Source organism: Macrosteles quadrilineatus, unplaced genomic scaffold, assembly GCF_028750875.1.
Source record: "Macrosteles quadrilineatus isolate MER2022 unplaced genomic scaffold, UCM_ALF_1.0 Scaffold_6__1_contigs__length_79288215, whole genome shotgun sequence".
Taxonomy (NCBI): domain Eukaryota; kingdom Metazoa; phylum Arthropoda; class Insecta; order Hemiptera; family Cicadellidae; genus Macrosteles; species Macrosteles quadrilineatus.
The window spans coordinates 75,004,986-75,031,380 of record NW_026542599.1 but is presented as its reverse complement, the minus strand read 5'-3'; the positions used below and the strand labels follow the sequence as shown (position 1 = coordinate 75,031,380).

At 38.1% G+C, this 26,395-nt stretch overlaps 2 protein-coding genes across 3 annotated transcripts in view; both read right to left on the bottom strand.

The window, feature by feature from the left end:
* LOC128996395 (semaphorin-1A) overlaps window positions 1-19,433 on the bottom strand; it is a 488,248-nt gene extending 468,815 nt beyond the window's left edge. Inside the window, exon 1 of the mRNA XM_054421704.1 lies at window positions 19,124-19,433. The gene's annotated coding sequence lies outside the window, so the exon portion shown is untranslated. The remainder of the gene's footprint in view (window positions 1-19,123) is intronic.
* Window positions 19,434-24,529: 5,096 nt separating this feature from the next.
* The window catches only part of LOC128996993 (condensin complex subunit 3), a 39,352-nt gene continuing 37,486 nt past the window's right edge, over window positions 24,530-26,395 (bottom strand). For both annotated transcript variants that reach the window (XM_054422564.1, XM_054422565.1), the window contains one exon: window positions 24,530-25,533. In XM_054422564.1, the coding sequence (XP_054278539.1) occupies window positions 25,080-25,533 (454 nt within the window). In that variant the 3' untranslated portion in view covers window positions 24,530-25,079. The remainder of the gene's footprint in view (window positions 25,534-26,395) is intronic.

Here is a 26,395-nt window from a genome sequence, read left to right as displayed (position 1 = left end):
GGAAAATTTACTAGGGAAAAATCTTCAGCAGCGCACAAGGGACAGAAGAGGTGATCAAGCTCTCTGGCCCAGTGCACTTCCCACTCAGACACAAGAGTAAAGAAAGATGACCTACGGAATTGTTCCCCGGAAAGGCTTCAGATGAGAAATGTGAGCCCTCCGGAAAACTTCTCCAGTCTGCGGATTTCCAAGCCGCACGGAGACAGGAGTCAAGAACTTCAAGATGCGGTGGGGACCTGACCACCGATGAGACAACTTAGCGGCTCTCTTGTCCACGGCCGAACTGACCGGATGAGCCTTACAGAAAACCAAATCCCCCACCTGGAAAGGATTGTCCAACCGACCTCGATTGTGCTTCCTCCGTACCAATTCCCTAGCTCGGATCAAGTTCCTCCTAGCCGCCTGCCAAGTTGCCTTGACATTGGCAGCACCAGGGGGTGGCAGAAGGTCGCCAATTTTCCACACATTTGCCAAGGGATTATTGGGTGGATAGCCCAATAACAGCTCGAAAGGGACCGCCTTGTGACTCTCATGGTGTGCAGTATTGAAAGCAAATTGAATCCAAGGAAGTTCCTGATCCCAGGTGGTCTGCTTGTCAGCATGAAAAGCTATGAGAGCGGATCGAAGATTTCTGTTGAACCTCTCAGCATGGGAAGGCTGTGGATAGTAGGGAGAAGTGGTCACATGGCGGATACCGTGCCCAAAGCACATTCTTTTGAAAAGGTGAGACACGAACTGAGTTCCGTTGTCGGAAACAATGGTGGCGGGTATTCCAAAGTGTTGGAACAAATGGGTACGAAGTGCCTGCACGGTGAGCTGTGCAGTGGCGTTCCTCAAAGGAAAAAGCCAACAAAACTTGGAGAAGGCATCCACACAAACAAGTAAGAATTTGTTTCCTGACTTGCTACGTGGGAGAGGCCCTACATAGTCTATGAAAACCTTCTCCAAAGGTCTCTCCGCCACCTCAGATGACAACAACCCATACTTGGTATTCTGAGCAGGCTTGCTTAGCGAGCATGTTTGACAAGAACGTACTCGTGCCGCAATGTCCCTGTCCATACCCTTCCAGATGAACATGTCCCTAACCTTCGCAATGGTCTTGTGAATCCCTAAGTGCCCACCCACAGGGGAAGAGTGAAAGTACGCAAAGACCATGGGTACAAGAAGACTAGGCAGCACAACCTTGGGTTTACCCCGCTGTCGGTCTCGACAACAAAGGGCACCCTGGGACAGAAAATATGGGGGGTGGGCTCCCCCATTTTGAAGCTCACCAATGATTTTAGCCAGCTCGGGATCTTTTAGCTGATGTGGGATGAACTCAGAAAAGGCAAGGGGAAACTCCAGGAGCACGGCACACCCAGTGTGCTCCTCCTGATCAGAAGGTTGGTCGTCAGGTGAGTGATACATCCTTGATAAAGTGTCAGCAATCACATTCTGTGTGCCTCGAACATGTTGCACTTGGAATTTGAGGGAAGATATTTGGACCACCCAACGACCAATTTTCCCAAGCTGGCGAGGATGTGCAAGGAGCCACGAGAGCGCTTGGTTGTCGGTTTCCAGCAAAAACTCTTTGTGTTCCAAAAAACGTCTGAACTTATTCACTCCAAACACGACAGCCAAACACTCTAACTCATACACAGAAGAGCTTTTCTTTTCACATGGGTTCAAAGTGCGTGAGGCATACGCAATTGGCTGCCTAACACCATCTACCTCTTGAGACAACACAGCCGCAATTGCGACGGAGGAAGCATCGGTTTGCAAAACAAACTTTCGACTGAAATCTGGCATCGCCAAAACCGGGGGTTGCATGATAGCTTCTTTCAGAAGATCAAAAGACATCTGCTGTGCTTCACCCCAAACAAACTTGGCGCCCTTCTTCCGAAGCTCATTGAGCGGAGCCGCCAACTCAGCCACATTGGGGATGAAGCGCCGGTAGAAACCCACCATGCCGATGAAACGGGCAATGCCTTTGACATCTCTGGGAGGAGGAAACTCCCTGATAGCCTGGGTTCTAGCCGGATCGATACAGACACCTCGTGAAGATACTAGATGACCTAGGAAAGAAATCTCAGCCTGAGCAAAACTAACTTTCTCGGGATTTACGGTAAGGCCAGCCCTAAGCAACCTATTCATGACTTCCTCAAGATGAACCAGATGGTCTTCAAAGCTCTCACTGTACACCAAAAGATCGTCAAGATAGTTGAACACAAATTTGAACTTGACGTCATGGAAGATGGAGTCCAGAAGTCTGGTGAGGGTCTGGGCCCCCACAGCTAGGCCCATGGGTACACGTGTGAACTGGTACAAGTTCCACGGAACGCAGAAGGCAGTGAGAGGTCGAGATTCAGGTTTCAAGGGAATCTGATGGTAAGCCTGGTTCAAATCAAAGACGGAAAAATACTTGGCCTTACCGAACCAATCGAACGCAGAGTGCAAATCAGGGAGAGGGACAGAGTCAATTTCAATCTGAGCATTCAACTTGCGATAATCTAGAACCATTCGAGACTTGCCATTTGGCTTTGGAACTAGAAAAGCTGGACTAGCGTAACTTGAGCGAGAAGGCTCAATTACCCCATTTTCAAGAAGCTCATTGATGATTCCACGGAGTGTATCCATCTTGGGTGGAGCAAGTTTGTAAGGATGAGAACGAACTGGACGGGTGTCAGTCAAACGGATTTCGTACTCCAAAAGATTGGTGACTCCAAGCTTTGGCGTCAGCACCTCAGGAAAACGAGAACACAAGGTTCTGATTGCTTCAGCCTCACCAGGAGTCAGATGCCCTAATGGATCAACTTTTGGTTTGCTGGGTGTCTCAGGCTCGACCACAGCTGCACCATCCACAATTTCATCCGCAAAAGGAATGAGCACCCGTCTTGCGAAACGAAAGAAGCACTGGCCTCTGCCTAAATCCAAAATCAGGCCACAATGCTTGATGAAATCCGCTCCCAAAATGACAGGAATGCAAAGGTCCTTGGCTACCCAAAAACTCCAAACCCAAGAAAAATGTTCAATCTTGAATTTCAAACGGGCTTCATAGATGATTGGAAGTGGGGATTTCGATGCAGTCCAGCAGATGTGGGTACTTCGCTCAACTTGCTTGATTAGCCCAGAAGATTTTAGATTTTCAAACAGGGAAAGGGAAATGAGACAACGGGCTGACCCAGAATCCACAAGGGCCTTCTGCACCGTTTTACCTAAGAAGATGTTGAGTCGTGGGCAAGTTGAGCGCGCCGCTTTCACTCCCATGCATGCAAGCTCCCTCATACCCCGCGACAGAGGCTCCCCAAAACCAGCACTCCCAGAAGGGGCAGTACTCAGAGAAACCAAATTCCTGCTGACTTTCTCCAAAACAGCTTTCTCACAGGGCGGGTTAGGCAAACTTTCCCCTTGTGAGCTACTTGGGTTTTTGGACAAAGTCCCAAGATTAACCCTCTGACGACACTCTCGTCTCAAGTGACCTGTTAGACCACAGCCAAAGCAAACAATAGGACGCCTCTGTCTCTGCGGTGTTTCAGGACCTCGACACACGGATGCTACAGCGGGATGGGGACCAGTCCGGGGAAGATGCCCCGCAACGTGCTCCCTTTGACAATCAGCGTCTTGAACGCTCCGTGAAAGGATGACCAACCTATCCAGGTCTGCAAAAGAAGAAGGCTTTGGAGCAAAAATCAGTCTGGACCGCTCCTCAGGCTTCAATCCCTGCAAGACAATGTCCACCAGTTGGGGTTCAGGGATGTCCAGCCGTAGGACACGCCACACGCCACAAATGTCACCCACATACTGACTGAGAGTTTCATCCAACTTTTGAGGTCGAAACACTCTCTCAACTTTCAATCTCTCCATGACCCTGAAGGGGACAAAGAGCTCAAGCACTTCACTGTGAAAATTGTCAAAATTTACTCCCCGTTTCAAACAGTCTAACAATTTGTCACCAAGAGGTCTCAGGCAGAGTGGAACCAGCAGTTCCAACACTACTGAGTCCTCCATGCCTGGGAACTCCTTCAGGTGCAACACCTTTCCCAAAAACTCTAACAAAGGTTCCACCTCTAAACCATCAACTGGGCGAATGTCGCTCAAAACCCCAGCAATGGGATTGGGCAGTGGAGCAAACAAACCCATTTTGTTCTCAGTCAGTCGACCTACCTACAAAACACAAAAAATTTTTTTTTTTTTTTTTTTTTTTTTACAACGAACAATTCACAAACTTAACTAACTAAAGGCTCTGGACTGAAATGCCTACAGTCAGATGAGGTCCCAAACAGAAGAACCTGCCCATACACACCGCTTTAGCCACCAAAACAAAAACACGGACTTACACTCACGACATACACACATACATACATACACTAAACAACAACACCTAACATTTGTGTGATGAGGTAAACACACACACAGTTTCAATTTTGGGTTTGGCCATGCTTTTGACACTCTTGCTCCCAAAGGATGCAAGTCATTAACCAGATTCCACCCGGTGACTCGGCCAAGGGCGAGCTCCTAATAAAAACTACAACAGTGTGCTTACCCCAACACGACAACATTTCTTCAAAAAATTCCTAAGACTGCCAGACCAGAATCACCCAAAAATCAAATCCATCCACGGCCCTTCAAAACAAATCAGAACGTGGACAGTGATCGGATCTCTAAGTATCCAAGTCGTGAAACCGAAGTTTCACGACAAGGCACCCAGGACGCAACCAAAAAACCACGCTCTGCTACCATCTGAGCCGACCCCTCGCACCGCCCCCAGACGAACAACTTTTGGAAGCATGCCCCCCCATAGTGACAGTGCGAGTGGCCGCCCCACATCCCTAACAAAATGAAAGGCCGTGGGTGAATATCAAAAAACAAACAGTTGTCAACAAAGCCTATAATTAATCTCAAAAATTCAACAAAATAACAATCAACAATCAAACAATGTAACCATCCAAAGAATTTCTCAAATCTCTTAAAAAACTTAATCAAAAATTTTAATGAAAAGGAATTTAGCCTACCCTTCTGAACTTACAAGAACTGGTACCAGTAACAAAATTAGGCCTAACAAATAAATAATTAAAAGTGGTAACTGTAAAAGGATGGTAACTGATCAGTTTTAAACTTTAAATAGATTAACAATAAATAATTAACTTTCAAAATCAATAAATAACGATTAGCTTAAAAATAAATAACAAGTCATGAATAATTTGGGGGCCCCTCTAAATATCAAGTCCTTCAAAAATGTTTATAGGCTAATTCAAACAAACTTGCGGCACTTGGTGGTGGTAGGCGGTGGTGGTTGAAGGCGGATGGTGGCTTAAAAGTCCCCGGAGAAACAGGGCAGTTGGCAGCTCAAGGGGGTGGAAGGTGGAGAGTTCCCCCAGGCGACCCTCTCCGAGGACGACATCAGCAGAACCAAACCTCCCATCCGGGACCTCATCTGACGACTGGCAAAACACTTAAACCATGTTCAAAATTCGCTGGCGTAGAAAATAAAGCAATTGTCTGAAGTAAAATATATTGCCTTCAGAAAACGACAAAGTTTGACAGGTTAAATTGACAGTCGCTCGCCTTCTGCCGAAAATGTGCTCGGCAGCGGAAAAATAGCCCCGGGGTCTGCAGGACTGCTGCCAGACCCAAACCGATTGAGTTCCGGCGCAAAGCCAGCACTCGCACTATAAAAAAAACACTGAGGCGTGACATTGGTGGGACGCTTGGTGGACAAGTCACGGCTCATTACTTTCAGCGATAAGCGATAATTCGTACAAATGGTTTGAATAAAATAGCAACTAGGCTCAAAAAGAAACTTAATACAGTATGTATATTTTCAACAGCAAGGTGTTTAAGTTTTATACGATCTTTTTACAATCTTTCCCTTTGAAATAAACATAACTTAATTAAGTAGGCAACTGATTATAATGTTTTTTTTTTTAATTGTATCGTCTCCGCGATGGAATCTGGACCCCTGATTCCATTCATAAAAACAATGAATTATACCAAAACAATTAAAAACGATGATTAATATACCAACAGATTGTAATATTAATTAATGAAACAAGGTTAACGTTAAGTGATAGGGTTGAGACCGTTCCCTTACAGAAATACGCAAAAAATTACCCGTATGAATACAGAAATAAAATACACTGGAAAACAGACTAAATCCAAACAAAATACTACAACACAAATTCCACTGTATAACATCGATCAAGAATCTACATGAAATTGTACACAACCTTGGTCGCTAGGCTAAACACACGTCGACTTCCCCCGACACATGTCGCGATTCTTCGCTTCTGTTCATTTCAAATTAAACTTTGCCAGACACAGATTGTAAGCGCGAGACTGCGTATGTCGGTAACAAGTAATTTGTATGCGTTAACATTTGCTTTCAGATACGTTCATACTTGATTATCTACACGTGTGCATTCGAAAACCCCAATGTTTGAAATTATTTTTTTTTATCTCGAGAAAAGAGCTTATATTTATGAAAATTAAATATTTAGTTCAGTTAAAAGCCTTTAAAACGAAACCACAATAATTTAATGCATCGTTTTAATTTTGGCGTGAAAATTAGGCTATGTAAAAATTATTGACTTAAATTCGTACAAGTGAACATAGGCCTACGTTTGATGACGACAATCATATTTTGGGGAAAACTTGTATTATTTTCTTGTTTACTTTTTGAATGCATTATTAGAGGGCAAACAATAGTAGGATACAGTTGTTAATTGATTTAAATAGTTTAAAAATTAGTTCAATAACGAGAGTGAATTGTAACTCCAATTGTAACTCCAAATCACTCTATGTATAGCGTACAGAAGCAGTAAATTGCATTTAACAGATAATTTAGAATAACTAACATAAAGTAAAACCATATAGTTTTTCGTGTATCCAATATGGATTCCAGCAAAAATATATATTAATATTAAGATATTGTATTATTCGGAATAAATTGCTGTACCTTATTTTTGCCGTTTTTACTGAATAAAATTATCCACGTCAAGAACCGAGACAAGATAAATGGTTTTAATTCAAATATCCTAGAATATTTTTTTAAGGTTCAAAAACTTCCTAAACAATCTCCCTATATTTCATCCACAACTATGATACTACTTGAAAATTATTAAATTAATCCGACGATTTTGTCATAGTCTACATTCAGTACATTCAATATATTTAACATACAACAAAAATTAAAATTAATGAGTCTCTGGAAAACAAACATGTAAAAAGCGTACCCATTCCAACCCCCAGCTTGAAGCTCGTGCAGTGGCGCGTACATAGGGGTAGGGGAGGATACAACGACCATTGAACGAATCGTAGGCCTACACCCCAACCAAGGCATTCGTTCCTGCAACGGCTTTTAATCCGATCCAAATCAAAATGTCAGTTTACTTTTCTAATTTCATGGCGCAAACAATTTCAGTAATATGTCCGTGTATGAATAAATTGAATGCGCCAATTAAAATTCTTCATTATGACAAATTTTCCTTACGGTAATACGCATTCCATGAAAGAAATGTGACCACGTAGCAATGAGATTCTGCTAACATAAAACACTAAAGAACCACACAATGTGTTTATGTACAATGTTAGGTTATACACTTTCTGTATGCCTCAACTCTGGTGTTATACCATAGGGTGAGATTTTAAAATCATATCCTTAAAGAAGACTACAGATTGATGGTTAAACAACTATTGCTGAACTACAGTAGCTCCTCCAGTATCAAACAATGAGTAAATCATAAATATTTTTGTAAATCGTTAACTAAATTGGAATCAAATTTCACAAATGTTAACGTATTTATAATGAATTACGAGAATCCTATGTATGCGTAACGTGTGTATGCCTATACTTGTTACTACAGTACTTCGACTTTGGAATCTTCAACCAGAAACGCCTTTATACTTCCGGTATAACTAAGTTCTGCTTCAAAACAAAGTTCTCGATCAGTTGTATAGCATGGGAAATCAAATGTGGCCATAATATAATTAAGAAACTTCGAAAATTTCAAGAACAATGGGAAAAATACTATTGAGTAGATACTAAAACATGAAAAACGAATTAGGTTTTATTTCACGTTAGTAATATTGATCAAACATACACAACATGAAATAATGTTTGGACAGTAATTGAAGTCGCATAGTTTACTGCTTTTAAAAACAGAACATTATAAATACCACTGGCAGAGAAGAAAATGCCATTACCAATCGAAAAGTATTAATAAGCATAGAGTTCAATTAACTATTGTAATCAAAATAAGTAATCTTAGTTAACTATCGAAATGCTTTTCCAAAAGTGTTGTAACCTGTCAAATATAATTATATATTTGTTTGACGACAGTGGTCCAAAAATGTATGTATAAATATCAAACCCTTATCAAAAGGGATAGCAATCTAAAACGAATTTAACAAACAATTCTTATAATTATAAACGTGTACATAACTAACCTTTTTTTGTGTTTACTTTAATGTTTACTAATTAAAGTGACTAATTTTACTATTATTTCCAACAGTATTTCCGAAATACGTCACATATTAAGTACATATCACCATTACAGTACAACTATTGAAGTAACAGCGTAAACTATCAAACGGCACATCTTTTCACACAACAATGAAGATATACACGTCACTACAGGTTTAACAGCTGGACGTAGAGAGAGGAATTGCACCAGCTGATACAACAATCAGCTGACAAGCGAAATTATTTACATTATTTACGTTTTTGCCAACTTGCGGCATGCTTACTTGATCGCTTTGAATTGTGTAACTTGATTATTGGTGATACTAAGTATTAAATTATATTTTAATTAAACTCTTAAGTAAAGATGGTCACAAAATATACAATACAGTAGATAAAAGTAAAGAATTTAGAAATATTATTGAACATAATGTATTGATAAAATTACTAACGAAGTAGTGTTTGTATGTTTGTGCAAAAGCTCAATAATTACCCCACAAATATGTTGCAAATAATTTTGAAAAGTTTGATTAGTTTCAATGATAGTTTTTCTAAATTTTTACCATAAAAAATAGGTTTTGTAAATTCGTTCACAAAAACACTTTAAAAAAACCTTTTGGAGAGCTTGATTAGTTGATTATTAAAGCGTTTTTGTGCGTCTCTAACGATAACGGATAAATTTCGAAGAAACTGTAAATTTAAAACTCTTTGTCATTCTTATGGAATTAGTAAATAGAAAATGAACAACGGGTATCAATTACTGTAGGTGAGACAAATTATTATGCAAGTAGCATTTTAACGTAATCTCAAATGTGTTTCTTTTAATTTCGCTCATTGCATTTTCTATATTGCAGAGTTGATATTTTTGCCTATTATATCGTTATGGTTTGTAATAAATAATTTAATTGTCTACAAGAGCACCTTGAAAATGAAAATGTCAACCCGAATAAAGTGTTAAATTATGAGTTTGAGGTAGTACCTTAAATACCTTTAACCATGTTATAGTCCTTTAAATTCTGAACAAAATTGTACAAATCCCATTTCCGTATATTTACTCTCACCACTTACACATGATAAAGGTTGTTGACAAACTTATGGGAGAAAGTATGTGTCAAGAATGCTGATACAGTTTTTTTAGTTTAATCATTGCATTTAACATATGGACCAAAAAGATCCGGGTGACATTTAATTGCGAAGCATTAGTTTTGGCTTGAAACTGTCAGATACTGTATTTGCGAAGGAATAGTTTTGTCAGCATATCTGAAAATATGCAAACCAACTGCTGTGCTTTAGTATATAAGAAGGTTTTAACTGGCTATGATGAGATCCCCGTGCGTAGAACGGGCACACAGCTAGTAGTAAATAAATGTACTCAATGCGTTTCATTGAATTGAAAAATAAATAACAGCAATTAAATTATACAGCTGATCAAAATGTAAACAATTATGTTCTTCATAAGGATAACATGGGAACTTTCAAAGCCACTGGGGCAGAGCCCAAGGGTTGTTTTCAAAAATGTAAGGCCAGTTTGCAAATCAAAGCGACACGCTCTTTCCAATGAGACGTCAATGGATAAAATCGGTTAAGAAATGGCGGAGGAGTTCAACCGACAAAGTTTCATGTAGCGTATTAATTATATAGATGTTTTTTCTTTTTCAATGACTGGAAGACAAACTTGGATTTTACTTTTTAACGCGGGGTGTTTCACCAGCGTTCGTTTATGTGCGACTGTTTCATTTTTCAGTGTCCAAAATTATCCTGATATTAATCAAAACTGCAAAGAAAATATATAAAGTTGATTGTATTGCAACTTAAGTATTTGCACAGAGAAAGCATTTAATTACTTACAATATCTAATCTTAATTTTTAAAGTGCGTTTCACGATTCCCCTTGCGCCCAACTGTTTACAGTGCAATAAACTTATTACACTGTAAACAGAAAACACAATCGACTGAGTGGCAATGTCTCACATTTCAACTTAAGTCCATTGCTGCATAGCATCCACCTCTAAAAGAGAGCAAGACATTGTAAGTTGTCTTTTCTCTAGTTTTACACACAAAACACCGAACAGTCGGCACAGCTGTGCTGTATCAATGAGAAATATCTGGAGAAGGGTTTGTTTAATCTATGGCGAGTTCAAAAGTAGGGCGGGAAGGGTCGGTCTAGCGACGGCCGCGCGGCGCGCCACCCTACAGTCCACCGCCACGACAATCGATAACAATGCTGACTCATACATAATTAACTGGTACAACCAGAAACCGGCTCATCGCACCGTCGCACCGTCGAACGACGCTTACTGTCTCTGTGTCTCATCTCTGATCCTACTGTCTCTACTTACTGTCTCTAGTCTCATCTGAACCTACTGTCTCTACTTACTGCCTCTGTGTCTCATCTCTGATCCTACTGTCTCTACTTACTGTCTCTGTGTCTCATCTCTGATCCTACTGTCTCTACTTACTGTCTCTAGTCTCATCTGAACCTACTGTCTCTACTTACTGTCTCTGTGTCTCATCTCTGATCCTACTGTCTCTACTTACTGTCTCTAGTCTCATCTGAACCTACTGTCTCTACTTACTGTCTCTGTGTCTCATCTCTGATCCTACTGTCTCTACTTACTGTCTCTGTGTCTCATCTCTGATCCTACTGTCTCTACTTACTGTCTCTAGTCTCATCTGAACCTACTGTCTCTACTTACTGTCTCTGTGTCTCATCTCTGATCCTACTGTCTCTACTTACTGTCTCTGTGTCTCATCTCTGATCCTACTGTCTCTACTTACTGTCTCTAGTCTCATCTAACCTACTGTCTCTACTTACTGTCTCTAGTCTCATCTGAACCTACTGTCTCTACTTACTGTCTCTATGTCTCATCTCTGATCCTACTGTCTCTACTTACTGTCTCTATGTCTCATCTGATCCTACTGTCTCTACTTACTGTCTCTATGTCTCATCTCTGATCCTACTGTCTCTACTTACCGTCTCTACGCAAACTGTCTCTGCTTACTGTCTCTATGCAAACTGTCTCTGCTTACTGTCTCTATGCATACCGTCTCTACTTACCGTCTCTATGCTTATTGTCTCTACTTACTAACTCTATGTCTATGCATACTGTCCTACTTACTGACTCTACTTACTATATCTACTCACTGGCTCTATGCTCACTGTCTAACCTACTGTCTCTGTTCACTGGTTTCCAATTACTGTTTCTAAGCTTACTGCCCCTACTTCCTGGCTCTATAGTAATGTCTCTATACTAACTGTCTCTATTCATACTGTCCTACTTACTCCTATGTTTTCTGAGTTTTTGCCCACTGTGTCTGTTTGCCTGCCATACCTTTGACTACCGTCTCTACGTACAATTTATAGATCTTTTGTTAACATACCTACTGTCATTTCTGTATATACGCTACTGCTTTTTCTACTTGAAGGCCGCCCCTTCCATACAGCATTAGTGTTCCTACCTAACTCCTTGATTCTATAATAGCTTTAATTTATGAGGCACGGCGAGATCCTCAACCATATCATTATTAACACGCTAGTATCGGTAAGACTACAATCAATTATTTCCATTGCTATAATGTACCGACTGGCTTTACAGCACTTTTATCACTACACCTGGCGATATATTTGTTTCGTTTTCCTTTTCTTTGGTCCTCGTACCCTGTCTGCCTCTCATAGGTATTTTCCACAACAATCTTACATTTTGTTGTCTCATCACATCCTTCATTCGACTACACCTACCGCACATTTCAGTCAATACTTCAGTATTACATTGCAATATTTAGAACTTACCGAAACCATTTTGTTAACCATCAGAATGATACCGGTAATGTTGTATTTATAACGAAGATCTACACCATCACTAAACATTTCTATAGCAATAACACAATGTTGCCGAATCAATCCCCAAGTAACAGCAGCCAGAGGATTCCTTCACAATAAACTGTGTCTGACAGATTTGACAACGCGTGGAATCGTTGCCTCCGACCTAAAACACTTTTCTCCTCCGAACAAAACTTTCCGATCTAATCTCTCCTCTTTGTTTGACGCTACACTCTTTGATCTAATCCCTGGAAAATGGGAAATATTAAAACCGCCGTTTATAACTTTTGATTGAAATAGTTTTTTGTGATTAACTTGATTTTCAGTTCTGCGTAATTCGAATTTTAGGGGGCGTAGTTATTTCGACGAATAAAAACATTTGCTGGCTACAAAATGCCACGACGAAATCTACCGTTTTAACGAGTCAATATGGTATAAGAATGTACTTTACCGTACAATTTAATGGCGAAAATAGTATCGTTGAGTCCATAAAAGCCCTAATGACTCAGGAATAACGTTTTACAATGTGTCTTGAATTTGGCACAGTAGCCTAAGTTAGTAGTTTTCAAGTTATTTGCTCGTAACAAATCTTATTTTTTACTTGGTTAACATTATAAAAGTAACCTTGCCTTGGACGTATTTTTTCGGAAATTCATATTTACACTTAATAACAAACTTAGGCTAGTTCAAGTATCAAGTACATTTTCTTTTTAATTGGTATCAACCAAACCGAGAACCGATTCACGCATTGTAAACTCTGAGACCATGCACGTAAGCAATCAAAACTTAAAATCATGTTACCAACCGCTAAATGTCCAACTCAAGACGAAAACACGCTTGGTAATGGATTTAACAAGCCGTTCCATTATAAAAAGCCGGAGGCAATAAAGAATATCAACTGCAGGAGGCATGGAAGAATGGAGAAGAGGGTTTATCTCTTGAGGCAATATTGACAGAACGGCACAAAAGATGTGTGCTTAGCGGAGACTTGGTGACACAAGCCGAGAATACGCGGCATAGAGTAAGGAGCTGCGGGGGTGTAGACATAGAGTAAGGAGGGCGGGGGGGTGTAGACATAGAGTAAAGAGCTGCGGGGGGGTAGACATAGAGTAAGGAGGGCAGCGGGAGTGTAGACATAGAGTAAGGAGCTGCGGGGTGTAGACATAGAGTAAGGAGCTGCGGGGGTGTAGAAATAGATTAAGGTAAGGATACTGTGGTTAGTGTTTGAATTAATTGATGCTTACTCTACGAAATTGGGATAGTAATGAAAGTATGTAACGGGATGGTGAATTGCACAACGATAAATTCGTATCAACTAAACAATCTAAAGAACTGACAATTGCCACACTGGTGAAGCTGTGCGGCATAGAGTTTGAAACGCTATGAGGGTGAACATAGAGTAAGGGAACGTTATGAGGGTAGATATAGAGTAAGCAAACGTTATTAGGGTAGACATAGAATACGGAAACGTTATGGTAGACATAGAGTAAGCAAATGTTATGAGGGTCACAGAGTACGGAAACGTTTTGAGGGTAAACATGGAGAACTGTAAGGTAAGAAACCCATGTTCCAAAAGTGACCAAGCTGCCATGTCTATTAATCAGTGCTCACCTCATAAACATTTCATTGAACTATCGCAGCATAGAGTAAGACTGTGCAGGTAGACATCGAGTAAGGCAAGGGTTTATTCAACTAAGGGAACTGCGGTTGCCATCAACCACAACGATGTATGCTTGCTTAATACATTGGATTGGATCGAAAACCACCGCCACCGCGACACAATTGAAATGCTATCACAGCGTCGATAGTTGGTTGAGATGCATTATTGGCAGTGATAGACAATAACGGCGTGGTATTACCAATTATTCGACCCAGGCGTTAGAGGCGCACACCGCACACATTAAACCTCACAGTTATCATTAAATGGCGGAGTTTTAAAATTGTTGAAGAAATTGCTATCTAAAAAATGTTACGATTTATATTTGTTTTTACTTTTTAAGTCTTGTTCCACGTATATCAACGATCATTTCCGACAAAAGAGATTGACGTTAGATGTGTTTTAAACCGTGTCAAAAGTGATAATGGCGATGAAACAGATACAAAAGATAATATTACCAAGTTAAGTCGAGGCTTCCTGAATACCATACATACACACACACGTACACATCCACGTGGTTGGGAACTACTTCATAGTATTTATTTTTAATATTAAGTTGATTAATTAACTCTACAGAAAAATTCATAAATCTGTTAAAAGTCAAAGCAAAAACGTTTGAGCCAAAATCACCGGTGCCAGTACGAAATGTTTTTTTAACTGATTTTGAAATTGGTCACTAGCTTCCCACCTAATGTAAAATCTTTTTTGGAGCGTTTCATTGTGGTTTATTGTGTGCTAATGTCGACTAATAGTTTAAGTCTAGTTAGAGGTGGATTTTTAGAGGTTAAAATACTTTGAAGTAGTGAGTGAGCTGACCAATAAAAAAGTGGCTTCACCCCCCGAGGTCACGGGTTCAAATCCCGCCAATCACCAATGCCGCCATCTTGCCTCAGAAGTAACATGTAAAACTACGAGAGCTTGAAGGATATGAAGGACATAAAACATTCTATGTTGGTCGAATAGAACAAACTCCCCGACCGTCCAAGGGTTGTCAGTTGCGGATGGCGATTGAATCAAGTCATGCACCTCAGGGAGGTAAGTAATTTCACCGGAGTCGCTGCTTCGTTGCTTCGGATTGGATTGGAAATCGAACAAACTGATTACTTCCATATGACCCTACGTCAAGTCTTATCTGCCACTCGGTCACTGGCTCAACAGTTCCTTGTTTTTTTGCTGTTCAATGTTGTGGGATGTTTTGTACCATCATTGATTTTTGGATACTTGTTACGTCATAAGACGCTGCGCTCTAGCACGAAACTATTTTCCAAAGTGCTTTAAACTATGCCTTGATGTTAGCGGCATTAATTTAAAAAAAAAAAAAAAACAATTGGTGTTTGGCCGGACTTGAACCTGAGACCTCAGGGACCAAAAGCGTCCCGCTCATCTAATTCATTCTAAATATAGACCACCTCGCACCTCGACTTTATTATACCTACCGAAGTGCAGTAGACACCCAATCTATATGGACGAGCTAGGCTATAGGAAATTCTTATAAAAAAGAACATTGTCGAATAAACTCACCGAGTGTACTATAATCTATTTTATTTTCTCTCTTAGTTGTTTCCCCCTGTAGTGATATTCTCAAAAACATGCTTTAGGGCATTTTCCAATAGTTCACAACCACGCTGTTTTTTTTGTTTTTTGTTTTTTTTTTAAGTTGAAATGTAATTACATTTAGTTTCATGGTCCAAATCAGTTAAAAAAACTAAAAAAACATTCCTGGGGGAGCGTTATGTCCATATTCATAGCTATTGTTTATCTAGGCTACATAAAATTACATTATGGAAATTACATACAGGTCTAAACAAATGAACCAGTTATACCACCAGGGGGTTTATCAACAGTTTATCAGCTGGATTGTGCTACAATTTTTATCAAAGAATAAATTTAATCGTTCTCTAGGATTATGAGTCATGGAGTACTGATATAGTAGTCTGTCCTAACTGCTACAATTAAAATGAATCAGAAGCATTTTTATCACAAGACAAAAATCTAGGACAAAGTGAGTTAACTCAAACCATAAAAAAAACTACCTACACTTCCATTAGGATCAAACTGATAAACTTCTGTCTACCAGGTGAACTTAAATGGTCTGACATAAAATATTATGAGCGAGAATTATGGTGTCTTCATTGAGTTCCTATACATAAAACTTAAACAATGCAAACGAGGTTTAAAAAAAGTAATCCTCCAAATTTACAATGTCATTCTTTAACATCCGAATTAGACTCAAAAACAAACAATCAAATACAGTGTTTACAACGAATGGTAACAATTAATTAATACAAAGAGAAATTTGCTACATAATTAGGGAATTTAATTCGTAGATGAATTAATTAGTAGCCTAATCCTGTGGTAGCCAAAATTATTACATTCTCGAACTGTTAACTTCCTATCGTTAACTGGTAAGAAACGCTAAAAACTTTTTCACAACAAAACCCGTTCATTGAAATGGTTGCAAACTATATTTGTACATAAACATTTATTAAATTAAAGGATTATCCTATATATTGCAGTCCTGCAAATTTAAGTACGGTACCGGTACTGTCAATATACGATTTATTTATTTATGAAATCCTTGATTTGTAAAATAACGAGCCAAGCAGTTTACAGGATCAAATAAGGGTTGTAAGCCTGTCATGGCCATTGTAATAGACTCATCTATCTGTTAGTTAGATGATCGCTTTAATTGGGCCCCAAGGGACTGTCACTACCACAACTACAGTGTTTCACTTCATTCCTCCATAACCCAAGGGACTGTCAGATTGTTTTTGATTATTTAACACTGTGGCTAAACATTAACCAGTGTATCGACATACACCAGTACCATCCACTGAGGATTGTTTCACTACTATATGTGTTTCACTACATTACTACGCACCCCAAAGGGACTGGCTGATGGTTTTTGATTATTTAACAGTGTGGCAAAAATTAGGCTGTGTATTGACATACTGCAGTGTCCATAGTGGATTGTTGCACTGTCTACACTGTGTTTCGCTACTGCATGTATTTCAATGTCTGCTCTGTGTTTCACCACTACATATGTGTTTCACTGTCTATAGTTGTGTTTCACCACTACATGTGTTTCACTGTCAACTCTGTGTTTTACCACTACATTATGTGCTTCACTGTCTGCACTGTAATTCACCACTACATATATGTGCTTCACTGTCTGCACTATGTGATTCACCACTACATGTGTTTTACTGTCAACTCTGTGTTTCAGCACTACATATGTGCTTCACTGTCTTCACTGTGTTTCGCCACTACATATATGTGCTTCACTGTCTGCACTGTATGTTTCACCACTACATGTGTTTTACTGTTAGGCCTACACTGTGTTTCACCACTACATATGTATTTCACTATCTGCAATGTGTTTAGCTCAACAAAATAAATAACCTTATTCCTTGATATCCCAAGGAGACTGTCAGATGGTGTTCAACATTAAAGGTTATACAGCAAAGGTTAACTGTAAGAGTACCCAAGTTATGCCTAACTTAATTAAAACAAAATCACAACAATGTCTTTACATCCTGAACCTTCATTGAGTTTTTTGATACCTACTTTGGTTCTATACGAAGGTTGCCCTTATAACGGGCTGTGACGGTTATGTTAGGTCCTTTGAGGTCATACCCTTAACATGGAGGTCTAGACTAACCAATGTTAAACAATACTTTTTAGCCTACCTAATTTTTTTCTTCTTTAGCATCTAGGCCTACTTGTTGGACTGTAGATCCATAAATAAACGCCTAAGTAATGTGCGTCAATTACCTTTAATTACCGGTAACATAAATTAGAACATAATATGTTATCTTTTAGGCTTTTAGTGTCAGCTAAAGTAGGTAAACATGAATCAAACTTATTTAGAAAGCCTAGGCTATGAATATTTATTCCACTTCCATTGTCTCTAATTTGCGGTCAAAACTAATCATGCCTATTACCGTACAGTGTACTGGTAACTCAATTGCACTTATCACTCACCCACAGTCTAGTCAACTTATATTATCATTACCTAACCACTGTATTACCTACAAACATGACAAGTGGGTATAAAGTGAATCACGCCGTTTCGGATAAGCTTAACAGATTTTTCAGAGATAAGTTACATAGAGGTCATTAATCGCCAACACACAAAAAGTAGGCTAAGAGTTTGAAAAAAATGTACAAACTTGGTGGCTTTGAGCCCTTTGCCGTTCAAAGTAGGCTTACAATTATTGGTTCATATTTTAACAAAAATACCAATTGACCCGTCGATCAATTGAATTTGATATGATAACCCATCCACATTACAATTTATTAATTTCCTGCTTTTAACTTTTAAACTGCTTCTCATTCAATTATTTCGTTAAGTTAAGGTAAGGTTAGGACACACTTTGGAACATTAACTAACCTGTATGTTCTAAAGCATGTATAAGTTATGTGATGAATAGGCCTAAGGGCTGCACTTTACTTTAGGTCCTAGACACTCATTCGAATGAAAAAATATCGATCGATAAGTTATATCGATTAGGCCCCCTAATTGATTGTTTCATTCGATAGGCTATATCGTTTGGTTAGTTAGGTAAGCTTAAAATAACCTAACTAACCAAACGATATATCAAATTAAACAATCGAATAATCGATATTTTCATTCGAATGAGTGTAGCACCTAAAGTAAAGTGCAGCCAACATAAAATAAGGTTGGCCTAGACTAGAGATAAGCATCAATAGGCCTAGTCGATGTTTTCGAAACATCAATGTTAAATGTTTTATACATCGGTGTTGATAAATTACCATTACCTATATAATTTAATTGTCCATTGATTAATTTGTCAAACATTGATGTTTTTGCCCAAGTATTGAAAAGGTCTAAGTTAGCGACTTAAGTTATGGATGTTTTCCATGACTGAATTGTATTAGTTTTATAGGTTAAACTAAAATAGCCTAGCTGTTGCAGTACAAAGAGCAGATGAAACCCTGGAAAACCATCGATTAACTTAACATCAATGTTTTAGGCCAGAAATCGATACATCGATGGTGAAGATCCATGGTTGACCTATCGATGCTCGTCCCTAGCCTTGACCAGAAGGATGTTGTGCTTTAGGTTCTAGGATCAATCTTAACCTACAAATTAAAATTGAGCTACTTCATTTTAGGCTAGCATCTAGGCCTACCTACTTTACTAGAAGTTGAACAAACTAGGCTATGTGATATTATTCAATACTTACCAAGCAATCTAGGAAGGAAATCCCTCAGAAGAACTGATGAATGCCTAACTCACAAATGAATAAACACTTTAATTTATTTAACGAAATAAACAGTGTAAAAGATTAATGTCACTTCGGCAACATCCAATGAACGAACATAAACACCACTTATTTGAATGAAATGTTATGATTTCCCGAGTCAATTAATCGACTTGGACCGGTAAATATTACAACATAACACAAATAGTCACAACAATCAAAATATAAACTGTCTGATAAATTTAACAACACATTTTAATATCATTCTATCACATTACACAAAATACTTTTGCTCTGAAAAATCAATCAACAAGCTTTTTGGTTTGAATGAAAGCATTTTTTTGAGTGTGTGATGCTACTGCTAGCGAATCAAGACAATCAAGTAGCGATCAATCCAACTTTGCAATGCCGTCTTGATAGAGAATACGAAAAATAAAGCACTCACTATATTTAATGTAATTATACACATTATAAAAAATAGTGATACATTAGCAAAGAACATAGTATTAATATTTAATGAGTGCTTGTAGTGATCTTTGAGCATTCTCAAATTGTATTTTATTGATAAACAAAAAGTCTAGCTTTAAAAATTGGTTGGGCCCGAAAATATTAAAGTGGGGCATATGAAAAAGGGAGATCAGTTAGGTAAAAAAAAAACCATAAAATATTTTTTTACCTATAGCCGTGATCAGTAATTTTAATTGTCTAATAGCAGGTATTTTATATTTTTTCAGATATTTAATACAACAATAAATTATTAACCTATGAGCAACTTTAAACGTATGATAACAATTAATTTATGTATACAACAACCGATAAACAGGGACGGCGTTGATTCGTCGATCTCTATTATTGTAATAGAGATTGATGCGTTGATTTCCTGTCCTAACTGTGTAATGTAGGGGCAGGCTGGCTAATTCTGAGCCACTATGTACACTTATCAAACTTATATAATCAGTGCCTGTAAGCTCGATAACTCGCTCTGCTGCACTACTAGGCACACCTATCAATCCTCTGCTCGTCTGCATTAATTTTAACATTCAATCCAACAAATCAAGCAATGCCGGCGATATGGGCGATAAGAGCCCGCGGACCCCCTCTCCCAATAATCTTTAAAAACATTATCACATGTATTACTGCCTGAACTTGCACTTTAGCTTGGCACGGCATCTCCCGAGGCGTCATCGTCATCTTCCATGATCACGGCAAAATCGTGAATACTTCTCGTAATCATGGAAGAAACATTAGCCTATCATGCCGTGATTGCAACCAAACCTATGACATCATCAGATAACAAAATCATCGTCCCCCGCGTTCATGGCCCAATCCCTAATATCTCCCGCGACCCGTGGTGACGGGGAAATAATTTTTTCCGAGATCTCGGCAAAATACTAGATATATCTCTCGCGGAAAAAGAAACATCATTATCGTCTTCCGCAAACACAGCAAAATTAGACATCGTCATTGTCACCCGCGGATACTGTCTCGTAGATATCTGCGATCGCGGCAAAAGCGTAGGCCTAATCTTTCAATTTCGTGAGCATGATCGTCGCGGACAAAAGCTTTAACTTTTAACTGCGCATTACTGTATTGTGGTCTGAGAAAATCTGCTTGAGCTTGATTTTCTGAATTTGTGCTTGATCTCTCAATTTTTATAGGCAAAGCTCTGCTCGGCACGAAAATCGACATTACATAAAAATCAACAGTTTTCAAAGCAACCCGATTTTGAACCGATCTGATTTGGCGCGAGGCCCATGTTAGTAACAATTTTTACATGATTCGAAGTAAAGAAATCTAAAGGGCAGCCTTCTAAGTTAATAGTAAGAAATTACATTAAATTAAAATCTTTAGAATCATTGAAAGAATTGAATTATTTATTAGCTAGTGCCCTACTAGCCACTTATTAGGCTAATTCGCCGATTTGATCGCAACAAATTTTTCAAGTTCATTTAGTTGAATCAGCATAGAGGGCCCCCTCTCTGGTGTGACCCGCCGGGGTATAGGAGGATTAACATTAATGTTTTATCCTCCTAGGCCGGGAGACACTGGTTCTAAATACGGCACTATTATCACTATTATAGCGCCTTCACACAGTCCACGAGGACAGCATAAGACAGTTGATGCAACCTGCATGACTGATGACAATTCTTACTTATAGTAGGTTGGAGTTTATAGTGATCGGTTAAGTAATAGTGTCAGTTTAGTTGTTGTAAAGTAAACTACTTGTTCTAGTGCTCTTACAGGTTTAAACAATTTTTTTTTTCATAAAAACGTATGATAATTCCCATGCTATGTTAGGTAAATATTGTTATGATAGGGGGCTCGTGTAGCTAAGCCTGTCGCACAATGGCGGGCCCGTGTCCCGGAAAAATTTCCGAAAAATCCCGGTCAAGGCTCTCGGGCCCCCCCAGCTCGGGCACTGAAACCAATACATGCCTACCTCAGTTCAAACATAACGGAATAAAGACAAACTCTTAAAGCTTCAGTCCACTAGCTTTTGTAGTGGGCGCGGGATATCAAGACGCTATTTTGGCTTAAAATGAGTTCCAAAATGAAATCCAAAAATACCCCCAGTTGTAAAATCAGATTACTTACTAGGTGGGGTGGCCAACTCCTGTGACCAGATTGTGAATAAAAAAGTCGTGATGATAAAGAAGTCTTGTCCCTTGTCTAGTGGAGTGTGCCTGTACTCTGTAGGTTAAACACTGATGTGTTGGTTATAGATATACCACGAACAAAACAACCTGCGCAGAAACCAAAAGATCACGTGGTTCGCGCAGGTAGGTGGGCCGTACCATTCAAACCTGCGCGGCTCGAAACGGCTGAGGGTTCTTTTGTTTCTGGTATTACTATAGTCTATGGTTAAACTGTTAGGTAGTATTTCTAGAGCGTGGTTATGTTTACTGAGATATTTTTCTATTCTTTTTTTTTCACAGTTGAGGAAAACCCTCAAGTTATTTAGTAACTATATAGAAAAGTTGAGATATAATTTTTTTTATTTTTATCAAGGTATTGAATATCCTAGTAGAAGTTTTTATTCACTTCAACAGATAGAACCAATGATTATAATAATAATGATTACAATTACACTTAAATAAAACACTCATAAATCACATCAAACATATATTTACATAGCTCCATATCTGTCTAATTCTACTTTTTTTACAATATTTGCAATGTTTAGTAATCATTGTAGCAATTCTTATTCCGAATTAAGTTAACATACGAAATACTACATATAAATGTCAAGCTGCAAAATAATTTAAAATGCCTAAATTAAGATAACATTCATACCACAAATGTATTAACTTTAATTTACAACAGCAATTTTTGATAGTTCCATGCATTCAGGTTTCATATAAACTTTACCTCACAAATGACAAACAGCAGTATTATACTTTATTTAAAAATTCTGAGAGCCCTGAGAATTAATATAAATAAGCTGTATGGCATTAATTTGAATAATACTAAAACAAGTAACATTCTAAGTTAGTTGTTTAACCCTGTTAGCTCAGTCTCTATGCATTTATTCTAAATTTAGGTAACTTTCTTAACTTTGGATTTGTTATCATATAAAAATGATAGATTTCTCATCCTCCGGTAAATTCAATATTTTACTCCGAACCTGAAAAAAATCATTCATGCATTAGTCAATGTAGATTTATTCATTCAAACTGTACAGACGTAACCGAATACATAAAAAATATCTGGGAAAATTTTAGAAGAAATTACCAGGAGACATTACCTGTAAGCCTGGTTTACAAGGGTCGAGTATGGCAGGTGAGTTGTTCGGCCCAGTTGTTGATTTGTTCAACTCGCCGAATACTCGACTAGACTGTCCACACGCATCCCTATTACTGATAGGGACAGTGTGGGCATAGAGAAGTAATTTTTATTACTTCTTTATGGTGTAGTGTAGGACATTCCCGTTACCGTAGCTTACGTGTTAAGTGTTGTTTGAGTTTAATGGTACGTCAAGAGTTTAATGCAGAATTTAAAACTTTAATCACTGAATTTGATTATTGGAATTAAAACTGAATCACTACTTAAATTCAGAGGTTGCTTAGGTTTTTTGCAAATAACTTTTAAATGGTGAGGAAATCGACCAAAGTGGAAGGTGATATTCTGAAAGAGAATAAGATTTGCTACAAATTACTATAATGATTTCTTAAAAGTACTTAACTAAGGGCAGCCAAAAGTTGCTTCCAAATAAAAAAATGTGAAAACACCTATGTTTTCTATGTATTTCTTGTGGAAAACATGTTTAGAGAGTGAGCTTTCAAACTACCCATTGATTAATAAAATCGGTACAGTAGAACCTTAGATCTTTAATTGTACAGATTTTTAAAACTGAATTTTATAAGAGTAGATTCACACACAGTAAGACAATGCAAAATGCAACACAGAACAGAGGTTCAACTGTTCAACTGAACCATTGAGTGTCGAGTGAGTAGGCCAGCTCTGAAGTCTGAACTGAACTAAATACTGACTCACTCAGCAACCACAGAATAAAAAATATAAATTTTGTTTTTTGGTCACTGGACTCACTTGACAGCAGTTAACAGATGTTTCACGGGCAAATTGTGGTGGTGGGGGTAATTACTGGGCCGAGCAACTCGGTTTTCTACTTAACAACTCGCTCTCAACTGACCTCTTTTTACCTACATCAAGCAAGTTAGAGAGCAAGTGGCAACTTGCACACTGACTCACCCGGCATACTCGACCCGTGTAAACTAGGCTGTACGGATGTAAAATTGAGAGAATGTGAGAGCTATTTTACTGTACAGAAGAACCCACGGATATTAGAAGAACAACGGTTTGGGCCAAAAATAAATACATATGAAGTCACTGGCCCGAATCTTAAATTATATTTCGTTCACAATATTTAGGAGGTTTTAGGAGAAGAAATCTATCCCCTCCACTAGAACCTTACCTTTAAAATAATAGCTGAACAGCTGATTAAGCGACACACATTAAATACAAACTTCCCTTCAAACCACCTAGATATTGTGAGCAAATTATAACCATAACGTTTGGTTGGGCATTTATTACAGTTAGATTTAAATTTAAATAATAATACAAACATGTTTACTTTCAGGCCAGTCCCAGTGTCATTAGTTTATGAGCCATACTAGTTCTGTTCTGGATTCCAGTACCTCTCTTTTGTAAAGATAAAAATATTGGCATAAACAGGTATGAATCACATTAAATAGGTTACAGTTCCGGCACCTATTTTTTTACAAACCGAGCACTGTGTATGTCTAACATCATAAACAAGGAATTTTGAATAAAGTAAATAGATGTTTATAATAACAATTTATTAACATGTATGTACACATATTTTCTAATATTTACGAAACATAAGCTTTAAAAAAATGTATTATTATAAGTTAGTAATAAAGTATAATCATATCATTAAAGATATAAAAGTATAAATTCACCTAATTAAATTTTAATAATCATAATAAAAAGCTGATTTTAAACTTGATTTGTTAGATTCAAGCTGTTTTATGAATAAATGTACAGAGTGGAGTCTCGATTATCCTATTTAAACTGATTATGGAAAATAGGAAAAGCGGAAACGTCAGATAACTTGGAAAAAGAAAATGGTAAATTCTTATAAAAATGTTCAAAAATAATAAATTAACAAAGTTTCTTGGTTGTCACACATATTCAAGCCTAAGGATATATCATAGCAAAAGGGCCTAGGTTATTAGGATTTTTTGTGAGGAAAGCAGGTTTACCTTCGTAATATGTGAATTATTATATTTTATAGAGTAAAGTGTAGTGTATTCTATATAGTTTTGTCTTTCTCGTCCGTGATTGGACTCTTTCTCATTCAGGTAAGCCTGCTATTAATGTCAGGTTTAGTCAACAACTTGGCCGACTTAATTTAACACAGTAGAGATGATTTAAGATTTAAACAATAATTGTTTAATCATAATTTTTGCTTTCTTGTTGACCTTGTGGCTCTTTCAGAAGTAGAAACGGAAACCTCTGAAGGTGAAGACTTTGGAGATTTCCGTGGACTTTTAGGAGGCGTTCCTTCCTCGGACGAACTCGAAGACAGTCTCCCGTTAGCTGTTGTTTTTGTATTAGTTTTTGTCGTTTTGGCGGGAGTTTTGGATGCACGCTTAGATGGAGTTTTACTAGGTTTAGACGGAGTTGTGGAAGCGGTTTTAGCAAGAGTTTTACCTGGTGTTTTGGTGGTGGATTTGGACGGGGTTTTGGCGGGAGTTTTAGATGTTTTCCTGGGAGTTTTGGTGGGAACCTTGAAAGGTGTCTTGGCAGGGGTGCGAGGGGCAGGAGCCAGGGGTTGTTTGAACTCCGAGTCGTCCGATATCCTCGGCAACTTCTTCTTTGGAGATCTAAGAGACGTTGATTCTTCAGTGCTGTAAAAAACAGTCAGTGTGAGTAAAAGGTTGTTTCTGCTATCTACAAAAATGAAAACAACTGCGTAGTATGCCTTAAAGACAAACTTTTACTGATATCTATGTCTTAACACTGCCTGCTTGTTCAAAAATTATTAAATCTTACTTCACAATATTCTACATCCAGGAGAAATATAATTTATAGAGATATACTATACAGGGCGTCCCGGAACTCTTTTTACCAATATTTTAGGGTATTGCTCCTGGGTAAGAAACATAACTAAATATCATATTTAAACTGTCTGCTAGTCCTTTGTTACTCACACAGCCGCCATTTTGTTTTTTTCAGTTATTAATTTTTTCTAAAGAATGGTTAAACATACAAAATGGAAACTTTGCACAAATATTTAGGACAACTAGACAAAGCTACCAAAAATTTATCACGATTTTTCAAATCCATAAAACAAAATAGCGGCCATTTAAATTCTTGTAAAATCAATGGTTTTTGAGTTATTTAAGAAAGAAAATTTTAAATGGCCACCATTTTGTTTTATGAATTTTAAAAATCTTCATAATTTCTTTGTAGCTTTGTCTAGTTGTCATAAATGCTTGTGCAAAGTTTCCATTTCGTATGTTTAACCAATCTTTAGAAACAAATTAATAACTGAAAAAAACAAAATGGTTGCTGTGTGAGTAACTAAGGACTTCCGGACAGTTTAAATATGATATTTAGGTACGTTTCTTACCCAGGATCAAAGCACTAAAATATTGGTAGAGAGTTCCGGGACACCCTGTATAATTCAGACAACGTTAAAAAATTAATCATTTTTCCATTCATCTATTACCAAGGTAATATTATTTAACGATGATCTCTGTTAATGGA